Genomic DNA, 12,324 nt, shown 5'->3' on the forward strand with positions numbered 1-12,324 from the left:
GGATTTCAAGGAGTGGATGAGGTGTGTTTTAGTATGCAGAATTCGACAGCTTGTTTTGGTATCTGTCTCAGGGGACGTCCTCTGTACCAGCAGCTGCCGCTCTGTCTACAGTGACATCTGGGGATCTGGATCTGTTCACTGAGCAAGCTACCAAGTCAGAAGAGGTGGCCAAGAAACAGCTCTCCAGGGACTCCATCTTATCTCTGTACGGCACAGGGACCATCCAGCAGCACAGCGCGCCTGGTAACGCATTTGAAGTCTGCTCTCAGTGAACTGCAGTGGCATCACTAGAAGTGTATCCTTTGTGCTTATGTAATGTCAATTATATTTCTTCCTTGTTTTTCCTGTGTGATGAGTGCTTTTGTTGTTGCGGTTTACACAACTACAAAACTGAAATGAAAGAAGCATTCGGATTAGAAAGCATATACAGGATGCACAAAACTTTATTCATTTAGGATTAACAAGCTGGTCCCATGTCACTTAATATTGTTTCACAAGCCTTATAGGACAAGGATTATCTTTGAAGAATTATTTAAATTTGATTTGCGTGAAGTTTATAACTCTGTACAGTATGGTATTCTTTCTGCAGGTAAACAGTAAGTCTGAAATATCACATGAAATCAAAAAAAGCTTTGAGGTTTTCTTTTTTAATATAGTCAAAAAGAAATACTAGCACGATAAAGATTTGTGTTTGCACAGTTTTAATCTGTCATTTCCTCTAAAATAATGGGCTGTATTTCACATAAGAGCTGAAATTATATGACGTCTCAGCTGCTTCCATTAAAACCAGAGACAGTCCACTCTGACTTGTTTACTTGGTAATGAGAGACCAGTGGTGCAAAATCAGCAGAAACACACAGTCTCACGGTAATATAGTCTGGTCTTCACAATGGGTATTTTATGTAGCTGTTGCACAAGATTGCTTTATCCTAATTAGACCTGCTCAGGCTCGTGACTGATTTTTCTGCTTCCTGGAGGTAGCCGGCTCTGAGGGGGTAGTGTGAGCTGGTCTGAGCAACAGGAGCCGCCAGACCGGAATTCAGGTTTTCGCCGTGGGTAGTTCAGGAAGGTGGTCTTCCTGTTTCTGTGCTGACAGAGGTGAGTGCAGCGGCATGCGGTAACCCTGTTCTCTTCATTTGTTTTCTCTGCTTGCTTCTTCTGCTGCAGGTGTGTTCATGGGACCCACAAATATACCGTTTCCCTCACAAGCACCGGCTGCATTTCAAGGCTTCCCGTCCATGGGCGGGCCTGTGCCTGCAGCTCCCGGCCTCGCGGGAAGTGTGATGGGGCCGAGCGCGGGCGTGATGGTGGGCGTGCCCCTGCCCAACGGCTTCATGGGAAACGCACAGACTGGGGTGATGCCACTTCCGCAGAGTGTGGTCGGCCCCCCAGGAGGGATGGTGGGACACGTGGGTGCAGCCCAGAGTAAGTTTGGCCTGCCGCCAGCTCAGCAGCCCCCCTGGAACCTCTCCCAGGTAGGGTCCTTTCTCTCCAACTTCTCCAAAATCAGAGAAACCAGATCTTTTTTTCTAAATGGTTTTATTTGTTTTTAAATCTAACAATCTGGCAGAAAGAATTGAGTAGGGATAATGTTATAAAAGGTAAAAACTGTCTAATCAGATAGACAAATGAGCCGTCATTGTTCCTGTATTTAGAATATTCTGTAGAGAATGTTAAGCACTTTTTCATTTCTGATTATAACACAGCTGTAATGGTGAATGTCCCTCATTTGTTTGTCACAGCTAGAAATCATCTTGGGCATCTTTTGAAATTAGCACCAAGCTTTAAACCCAGCCCCCTGGTGGGTTGTTTGTATAGATCACTTTTAGACCAACCTATTTTCACTAATAATTTTGGGGGTTCTTGGAAACTTTCACAAATTAGAAAAAAATCCAGCCTCATATCCTCAAAGCACTGTTTTTGAGAGATCTAGGCTGTGCATGGATTTATAAAAAATCTTTTTGTTCAAATACATTTGTAAAGTTGTATTTTCTTCTTACTTATAGTCACATTTATGTTTAAAAAGAATATACACTAGTTCAAGAATTCCCGTAAGATATGAACCAGTCCATATTTGTTTCCTACATCCCCTCATATTACAAAATCCTATTTCCGCCTAAGTTAGTTTAGAGCCAGGAGATGACATTTTAGTATTACCTCTTTCAAATCCATTCTGACTTTCCTCTGGCTTCACAGACAGAGGCCTCAGACGTAGGTTCGTGGTCCCACTCTTCTTCCTTGTACACTTCCTTATTTGCTGTTCCTCTGGTAGTTTGATGCCCTTGACTTCTGTTCTCGTCAGCATTCAGGGAATAGTATATAGCAGTTTCTCACCGACATTAGCAAAATCACTGTATATCCCATGAATGTCCCAAGTTATTTTTTACTATCACTATTTCAAGGAATATCTATATGACATTGGTCTGTGCACTCTGGGAATCTCAAAAATTGTAAGTGCCAAATGTCAGTAATGGCTTTTGTGCAGCCGGAATGGTGAAGCAGACCCAGCTCAGGTTAGGGTGCCTGCTGAACCCGGAAGGACTTACCCCACCTAACTTCCCGGCACGCCGAAGCGGGTGCTCTTCTCCAGCTCTCTCTTGGTGGGGTCTGCTGGCCATGACAGGTACTAAACGTCCTTTAGTACCTAGGAAGAAGTGACCTGCCCCTCCAGACACTGTGCCTCCTCAGTGATGTGGTTAGTATTAGGGTTTCTGAAGAACTAAGAACTGCAAACGGTTGAACTTTACTAATACAATCCAACCCTGAGCATAGGTTTTGAATCCACTCTACTTAGTGGTAAATCTCCTTGCCTTTCCTTCATTTACCATCAGTCTTAGAAGTGAGAGCACCACAGGGGAGGGTTAGGAGGCTTATGTACACACGACTCCGGTCTGGAAGAAAAGCACATGTAATCTTACACCTTTTGTCATATAATAGGCGTTTATATGGTTGGCTATAGCAAAAGAAAAATATGTTTTATGACCTTGTTTAATATTTAGAAAGTATACAGAGCTATTTAAGACCTGAATAAAGGCAGAACAATTGCCATCATATACAATTCATAATTTTGGAGTAGTTTACTTTCAAACATTTCCTTAGTCCTTAGTAGTTAAACTATAGTTGAAAGTCTATCCTAGAAAGTATATAGTTGAAAGTATATGCTATTATAGTTGAAAGTTCGAATAGCAGACTCATAGCACATCCAGATGTGAATCCATAGATTGCTTTGGTACTTTTTCCAGTGGTTAATCTTTGGGGGACAAGAAATTGAGTCCAGAAAATGAATAAATATAAAATGATTTGAGACCACTTTATAGACAGGGCTGAAAAGCGGAAGGAAATAGCAACCAAGAAGGGAACACGGTAGCTATTTGCTTTCTGTGGAGAAAGCATCGTGTGGTCGTCTGCTTTTACCCCAGGGCTCAGACAGCTCTTCACATGGATGAAAAATACTTAGAGTTGCTATCAAGCGTCCGTGTCTCTCTGAGTAAATCAACTTCGAATAAAGGCCCGCTTCTACTAAAATAGGCTGGCTATTAAAAATGTCTAGCAGTGGCTGAAGAAACCAGGCCTGAAAAGTGAAGGATGCCTTTTGTGTGTTCACAGGTGAACCAGCAGATGGCTGGCCTGAGCCTGGGCAGCGCAAGCCCCGCGGTGGGCTTCAGCCAGCCCCCCGGCACCACGGCGGGGGCAGCAGGGTGGTCGGGGGGCTCGTCAGGCCAGACGCTCAGCACACAGCTGTGGAAGTGACCCTGCAGCACGGCCCACCGCGCTCCCCCCCCCACCCCCCACATTCCTGCGGAGATGCAGCCGCGTTCCCCTGTTCATTCGTGTACATAATACTTTTTTCTTTTTTCCCCGTTTGTTCATATTAAGAATTATCTGATTGATTGATTGACCGTGTTGGTCTGTACTGATGGATTAAATTTGCTGTGGTGAAAAGCAGGTTGAGAAACGATTTCATGTCGAGGGCAGCTTTTGCTCACATTTCCCAGGAGTTCATAGACACAGTATCTGGGAAGCTGCTCGGTCAACGTGCATAATCAGTTTCCCTGTCGATGAAATTATAGCTCTCGTGTTTGCATATAAGGGAAGTAGCTATCATGTTTGTTAGTAATACCTCTAACAGTATGAACCCCACCCCCAGATTAGCCAGTAATCCTGTAGGAAGGTACTGTATGATCAAATGTTTAATCATATAAATAGAATGTCAATGTATCACTGAGCACTGTTTTCTAGTGTATCCAGATTCTTTTATGTCGTCATTCACGTCACTGTGCTGTTGCTATGATGTGCTTAACCGGGAACGTGGTTAGAGAAAGGAAGATAAACCTGGATGTTACTACAAAATTAGTTATGTTTAACGAATGTTTGAAGAAGTCAGATTTTACCTGCCTCCCTTGTAATTGGGATCTCTTCCTATGTACACATAGTGCTAGCAAACACGAGACCTTTCTCTGCACTAGATGCAAACAAACAGGGTAACTAAACAAGCCACTTCAACCCTTGAAGGTGTATCCAGGTTTATGACAGTAATTGTGTTTACATTTTATGGTGCCTAGTACTGACAGATGTCATATCCCTGTATTAAACAGATGAATCCATAGACCTTTTTTTGTGGGTTTTATTTCCTATGATATATACTGCCACCAATCTTACAAAAGTTACTTCACGTTGCAAAGTCACAAATTGGGAACGTGTTGTTGACAGAATACTTGTCATCTGTTTGTTTTGAAAACCTGTTCAGTTCTACCAATTAATTATAAAGCCAAATGGGAAAAACAGTATGTAAGAAGATCCTCAGAATGGTACTAGCCTGCGTGCCATTAGCTGTGCTGTACAGAGACCCTCCGGGTTGGTTGTCAGGGAGCATGCAGAACAAATGGAGACAAGAGCGGGGGTCTCTACCCGCGCTCAGCTTCCGGACACGACCGCCCTGTAAGCAGGTGCCCGTCGGGAGGAGAGCAGAGCAGACGGCCCCCGGGTGCCCGCAGCCCTAGCCCGCACGCCCGCCAGAGCACCCGCTGCGGCTCCGTCACACCTCGATCGTCACCGCGTCCAGGTGGTACTTGGGCTCGTTGGCGAGGTTCACCTTCTCTGTCCGAGTGTGCCACACGAGGACCTGCGGGGAGGAGACCTGACGGGTAGCCACGCTCTCGAGGGACACACGGCAAGGTCAAGCGGCACGAGTGGCTCTCAAGGGACACACGGCAAGGTCAAGCGGCACGAGTGAAATGAATACCTTGGTGCAGTTACTTGCTTTCGGTTCCAGTTCCTCGACGGTCGTGATCTGCTTTAGAAAGTCAGATTCCTGCATCCCGGGCTGGGACCCACGACGCTTAAATACAGCTTTGGGGTTGGACAAGATGACTTGAAGGCTTACAGCAAATCCTTTGTGAAAGTTAAAAAAAAAAAAAAAAGTCTTTAAAGTGAAATACTGGTGTACTTCTTTTTTCTATATAATCTCGGTCACATCAAAACCCGTTATTTTCAGTGTCTACCGTGGGCCAGGTCAGTTCACAGAGGTGAACAGGAGCGTTGCCTGCACCATCACAGTCTCAGAAGGACAGCCCACCTTTACAATAGAGCACGTCTGCCACCCTGATCGAGGCTGTGTGTGGAGGGGGTGGCTTCTGGACACCGCGTAGCCTGTTGATGACAAAGGGTGCACGTCGCAGAGGCCGTCACCCCCCCGCCCCCCACCCCACACGTTTGGCCTCTGGGAGTAACTAGAACTAAATACACCTGAAAAGCACACAGACTCGCCCTGCCTGTCCCCGGGGAGCAGGCCGCCCCACTTTCCTGCCTGTCTTCTGACATCTCCATGTGTTCCTACCAAAGCCAGCGCTGCTCCGATGGACCCGGAGGTTAGAAGATGGAGGAATCCAAGTCTGGTCAGTTAGCTGGGAAATGAATACAGTCATTTGGTATAAATTTCCAATTTGATTCAATCTGAAAAGCGGGGCGTGGGGGGCTGGAAATCAGTGCAGGAGATGATATCAGGCCATTTGGCAAATTTGGTTTTTGTAGTTCATTTTTCAAGGAAACAAATGAGTGTCAATTTCCTTAAATGGTTTGGTGTTACGAAAAATCATTACTCTTTAGTCTGTAGTTTAACAAACTCTGTGTTACAGGCTTAGCCATTAAGCGCTCCACAAGCCGTCTCTGGAAGCAGCTGTCACAGCTGTCCTAGCTGTTGTGAAAGTCTGCACCCCGACCTCTGCTCTTCACGACTAAGCTGACACTGTAAAGCCAGGCACCCTTCCAGAGTTAGGGGGATCAGTCTCCAGGAACGTTTTCTTAGCAACTTTTTGCCCTTCCCTACGTTAACTGAGCTGACTTGCGCTGCTTTTTGCATACGCATAGTTAGCAAAGCTAGTATCAAATGATGCCCGTCAGTCGCGGGGGAGCTGTGAGCAGAGCACAGCCAGCATCTCTGAACCTCTCCAGGTGCGGGACTGCAGACCCACGCTCCCGACCCCGCTGCCCCCGTGGGAGAGCGCACCACGAAGCTGCCTGCAGACACAGGTGGGGACCGCAGGCGCTGAGCGAGCCCGAACACGGAGACGGGTGCTGCGGAGCGCTGGCCCGAGGCCTGGCCCGGGGTCTCCACCGATCCCGGCGGGGCAGCACGTCCCGGCGGAATTCGGAGTCAGCACCTCCGTTTTCTCGTGGGTCCCTGCGGCTGAGAACCGGCCAAGTCACTCAGCCTCTCTCGATTCTGAAACTCCCCCGTTTCCTCACCCACAGGGGTGGCGTGACACCCCCTCCCCTCACGTCTGATGTGAAATTAGTGAACAGAAAGACTTCACTAACTGCAAAGCTCTGTTCAGAGGACGCTAAGATAGGTAAATGCCAATACCACTGTAAATACTGTCACGAGGGGAGATGGCATTAGCCACCGCTTATGGCTGGAGAACAGCGTTGACGGGAAGAGGCTCAGGAAAGTTCCAGGCCACCCGCGTTTCACCCCACTTGGCTAACAAGTCTGAAGCCTTCCTCGGATGTGGCTTCAACAGCCCCGGGCCCCAACAGGAAGTCAAAGGTTCAAATTAACACAAAAAAAGTGACTTCTACTAGATCAACTCAGATCTTAGGATGAAAAGATTTCTGGGGTTTTTTTCATGTGCTTTAAGTAAGCCTCATCCTTTTTTTCCTAGTTCAGAGTCTGCCCTTTTTAACCATACCGAAGCTCCTGGTATATTTCTCACATGGCCTCAAGGTACTGATTTTATTTCCCCATTCTCATAAAAAAAAAAACCCAGGATCCGAGTTGCGCAGAAGTCATTGTGAAAATTATATGAAGCCACTTGGATCTGACTTCCTTCGTTTTCCCTCAGACTAACATTCATCATCGTGACCACTGAAGGATTCAGATTAAGAGTGTCTTCTTGCTTTCTGTAGCTCAGGAGTATCCTGCTAGCTCTTAAAGCAGTTATATGGCGAAGTCTACCGTTCAGGCAGAGCTGACAGCCAGCTGTGAAGCTACACCCCGCTTTGCTGCAAGGCCCTTTCCTGGTCCCACTGGAGAATGGGGTGCAGGCTGGCAGCCTGGGGAGAGATGTGGCAGGCAGCCGGCTCACCACCGCGGCAAAGTGGTTTTCTATTTAGTGCAAAAGCGGGAGGGGGGCCATTCAGACACACCTCTCCTCCCCCCACCCCCCAAGCCTCCCCTCTACACTGTCTTCACCAGGCCCTGCTCTGTGAGCTCTTCAAGGGAAGCAGGTCACAGCAGCACCGGGAACCCCTCGAGAACTAGGCCAAGCCTTGGGCTGCCTTCTGGGGAACCCTCTGACCTGCTGTGAACCTGGAAGTTAGACAAGGAGTTTTTCGCTCCTAAACCATTGCTTCCAACCCAAGATAGGTATCTTGAGTTTTCTTCATTTCCAAGCACTTAACGCCTCAAGTATCGTATGTACCCTTCCCTTTTGTCAGTGAAATTAATTTAGTTTTAAAGATGTTCTCAGGGACTTCCCTGGTGGTGCAGTGGTTAAGACTCCACGCTCCCAATGCGGGGGGCCAGGGTTCAATCCCTGGTCAGGGAAATAGATCCCACATGCATGCCACAACTAAGGAGCCCACGTGTCTCGACTAAGGAGTGGGCGTGCCACAACTAAAGGAGCCCACCTGCCGCAACTAAGACCTGGTGCAACCAAATAAATAAATAAAATAAATAAATAAATAAATAAATAAATAAATAAACCGGATCATTTAAAAGAAAAAAAAATGTTCTCAGAAGCCTTTGAGATACTAGGAGCTTTATAAAAATCATGGAAGTAGGAGTCTCTGTCCTGGTCAGTTGTGTAAAAAAGTGCAAATGAACACTGGTTATTCACAGTGAAAGCAGGATTTCCTGGCTTCTTCAGGTGGACGGGGTGGGTGGTGGGGACCCAGTCCCTCCCAGTCAGAGGGACCGCCTGGCTCAGTGTATGTTTACCAATGAACAGATGCAGCTCCAAGTCCATCAGGCCATTTCCGCTTACTTACGGACAAGATGGCGGAAGCAACAAGGACTGAGTTTTCCCTACTGTCTTAAATAGCGAAAAACCAGACAAAACATTTGAAAAACTAGTTTCTAGCCCTGGGGAAAAGGCGCACAGCTGACAGAGATCTCTGAAGGGAAGAGACAAATGTGAGCCCTACAGTTGCCCCAGCTTCCCGCCTGAAGGCTCCACCCCTGGGAGGGGGACACACACAGCTCTGCCGTCTCCTTGAGCTGAGGGAATAGAATGGAGAACTCGGGGAGGCCAAGACAGCTGGAATTCAGGGGGCATCACCCGAGAGCAGAGAGTGCGGCTGTCTGCAGAGGGCTCGCCTCCAGTGCCGCTGAGTCTGGTGGGTAGATGCTGGTGAGACTCCCTGAGTTCAAGGAAGGAACCACTGGAAGGAAACAGGTGGATGGGTCAGTCCCTGGAGGCCACTCAGGCCTGGGACAGGCCACGTGCCTCACGGCCAGGGCAGAGTGGGCGACAGCTGTGGTGCCCCGAAGAGTGCCTGCACGGCCACTGGTCTACTGTGAGGCCAAACTAGCCCTGAAATGAAGGCTTAGCTGGTTTGCCCAACACTTTAAGCCAGGAAAGGATCAAAATGTTCCTAAGTAATGTAATTGTATCCCAGAAAAACGCTAAAAGTAAATTAAACAAATACATATATAACACGCAAACATATAATTATACTCACATATACACACCCGCGAGTATATGTGTGTGTATATATGTATGTAAAATAAATATGTTACACACTTTATATATAGAAATACAATGAAATATAAAGAACAAGACACATTTTTTTTTCTAGAACCTAGCAACATAAAATTTTTTATGCCTGAGATACAAAAATGACCAGATGTGCAAAGAAGCAGGAAATTATAATCCCATAATGAAAACTCAGCAATCCCACTCCTGGGCATATTTCTGGAAAAAACTATAATTTGAAAAGATACACGCCTCTCAACGTTCACAGCAGCACTATTTACAATAGCCCAGACACGGAAGCAACCCAAGTGCCCATCAACAGATGAATGGATACAGAAGATGTGGTATACATACACAATGGGGTACTACCCAGCCATAAAAATGAATGAAATAATGCCATTTGCAGCTACATGGATGGACTTGGAGATTATCATATTGAGTGAAGTTAGTCAGACAAAGACAAATACCATATGATACCACTTATGTATGGAATCTAAAAAATGATACAAATGAACTTACTTACAAAACAGAAATAGACTCACAGACATAGAAAACAAACTTATGGTTACCAAAGGGGAAGGGGAGGGGAGGGATAAATTAGGAGTTTGGGATTAAAATATACACACACGCAGTAGATATAAAATAGATAAACAACAAGGAAGTGCTGTACAGCACAGGGAACTATACCCGGTATCTTGTAATAACCTATAATGGAAGAGAATGTAAAGAAGAATATATAAGTATATAACTGAATCACTAAAAAAATTATATAAATTTCATGTGTACAACATTATATTTCAACTTCTGTATACACTACAGTGTGCTCATCAGCAAAAGCTGACCCTCTTTACCCATTTGGCCTTCCCTCTACCTACTTTCCCCTCTGGTAACCACTACTCTGTTCTCTGTATCTGTGTGTATGTTTGGTGTAGTTTGGTTCATTTGTTTCTTTTTAGATTCCACACATGAGTGAAGTCATACCATATTTGTCTTTCTCTGACTTATTTCACTTAGCATAATAGCCCTCAAGGTCCATCCCATGTTTTCACAAATGGCAATATTTCATCTTTTTTTGTTTGTTTTTGTTTTTCTTATGTCTGAGTCCATTGTATATACATATCACATCTTCTTTATCCATCCCTCCACTGAGGGGCACTTAGGCTATTCCTATATCTTGCCTATTGTAAATAATGCTGCAATGAACATAAGGGTGCATGTACATTTTCAAATTAGGGTTTTCATATTCCTTGGATAAATACTCAGAAGTAGAATAGCTAGAAAATTAATTATTCTTAAATTTTTTTAGGAATCTCCATACCATTTTCCATAGTGGCTGCACCAATTTACATTCCCACCAACAGTGTAAGAGGGTTCCCCTTTCTCCACACCCTCTCCAGCATTTGTTTTTCTTGCCCTTTTGATGGCAGCCATTCTAATGGACATGAGGTGATACTGTGGATTTGATGTGCGTTTCCCTAATAATTAGTGATGTTGAACATCTTTTCATGTGCCTGTTGGCCATCTGTATGTCTACTTTGGAAAAGTATTCAGGATGTTTGGTTTTTTGTTCTTGAGTTGTATGAGTTCTTTATATATTTTGGATATTAGTGCCTTATCAGATGTATGATTTACAAATAGCATCTCCCATTTGGTGGGTAGTCTTTTGGTTTTGTTGATAGTTTCCTTCACTGTGCAGGAGCTTTCTAGTTTGATGTAGTCCCAATTGTTTATTTTTGCTTTTGTTTCCCTTGCCTGAGGACACACATCCAGTAAGATATTGCTAAGGTCGATGAAAAAATATACTGCCTATGGTTTCACCTAAAAGTTTTGTAGTTTCAGATCTTACATTCAAGTCTTTAATCCATTTTGGGTTAATTTTGTATATGATGTAAGATAATGGTCTAGTTTCATTCTTTTGCATGTGACTGTCTAGTTTTCCCAACACCATTTATTGAAGAGACTATCCTTTCTCCATTGCATGTTCTTTGCTCCTTTGTTGTTAACTGTCCATATACATGTGGGGTTATTTCTGGGGTCTCAATTCTATGCCATTTATCTGTGTGTGTGTTTTTCTGCCAATACTATGTTGTTTGGATTACTATAGCTTTGTAGTATAATTTGAAATCAGGGAGTGTGATACCTCCAGCTTCATTCTTTTTTTTATCACTTTTTTTGGGCTATTCGGGGTCTTTTGTATATCCATATAAATTTTAGGATTTTTAGTTCTATTTCTGTGAAAAATGTCATTGGGATTTTGATAGGGATTGCATTGAATATGTAGATTGCACTAGGTGATATGGACATTTTAACAATGTTAATTTTTCCAATCCATGAGCATGGATTAACTCCACTTCCTTGCATTTTCTTCGATTTCTTTCATCAATGTCTTATAGTTTTCAGTATACAGGTCTTTCACCTCCTTGGTTAAATTTATTCCTAGGTATTTTATTCTTTTTGTTTAAATTATAAATGGCATTTCTTAATTTCTCTTCCTGATAATTCGTTGTTAGTGTGTGGAAACACAACAGATTTCTGTACACTAATTTTGTACCCTGCAGCTTTACTGTATTACTTATTACTGTTTTTTGGTGGAGACTTTAGGGTTCTGTATGTATAATTACATGTCATCTGTAAATAGTGACCATTTTACTTCTTCCTTCCCAATTTGCATGCCTTTTGTATATTTCTCTTGACTGCTCTGGCCAGGACTTCCAATACTATGTTAATAAGAGTGGTGAGAGTGGGCAACCTTGTCTTGTCTTGATCTTAGAGTGACAGCTTTCAGTTTTCCACAGTTGAATATGAGGTTAGCTGTGGGTTTGTCATGTATAGCCTTTATTTTGTTGATATATGTTCCTTCTATACCCATTTTACTGAGTTTTTTCCATGAATGGGTGTTGAATTTTGTCAAATGCTTTTTCTGCATCTATTGAGGTGACCATATGATTTTTATTTTTCATTTTGTTAATGTGGTGTATCACGTTAATTGATTTGCAGATGTCAAACCTTCCTTGCATCCTTGGAATAAATCCCACTTGATCATGGTGTATGATCCTTTTAATGTATTGTATTCCGTTTGCTAATATTTTGTTGAGGATTTTTGCATCTACGTTCATCAGAGATACAGGCC

General features: G+C 44.1%; 2 protein-coding genes across 6 annotated transcripts in view; one reads left to right on the top strand and one right to left on the bottom strand.

Moving 5' to 3' along the window:
* SMAP1 (small ArfGAP 1) overlaps positions 1–4,606 on the top strand; it is a 152,777-nt gene extending 148,171 nt beyond the window's left edge. For 3 of the 5 annotated variants that reach the window (XM_082405088.1, XM_082405084.1, XM_082405086.1), the window contains 3 exons: positions 72–243; positions 1,168–1,425; positions 3,607–4,606. In XM_082405088.1, the coding sequence (XP_082261214.1) occupies positions 72–243; positions 1,168–1,425; positions 3,607–3,875 (699 nt within the window). In that variant the 3' untranslated portion in view covers positions 3,876–4,606. Of the gene's footprint in view, positions 1–71; positions 244–1,167; positions 1,476–3,606 lie in introns of all 5 variants that reach the window. The other 2 variants (XM_082405085.1, XM_082405087.1) reach the window with 1 other exon arrangement.
* Positions 4,607–4,723: 117 nt separating this feature from the next.
* Positions 4,724–12,324, bottom strand: part of B3GAT2 (beta-1,3-glucuronyltransferase 2) — a 75,683-nt gene continuing 68,082 nt past the window's right edge. The window contains exons 3-4 of the mRNA XM_082405101.1: positions 5,243–5,391; positions 4,724–5,122 (exon numbers count right to left, since the gene is read on the bottom strand). Of these exons, the coding sequence (XP_082261227.1) occupies positions 5,036–5,122; positions 5,243–5,391 (236 nt within the window). The 3' untranslated portion in view covers positions 4,724–5,035. The remainder of the gene's footprint in view (positions 5,123–5,242; positions 5,392–12,324) is intronic.

The sequence above is a fragment of the Balaenoptera borealis genome (genome assembly GCF_965194805.1).
Source record: "Balaenoptera borealis genome assembly, chromosome: 9".
Taxonomy (NCBI): Eukaryota; Metazoa; Chordata; class Mammalia; order Artiodactyla; family Balaenopteridae; genus Balaenoptera; species Balaenoptera borealis.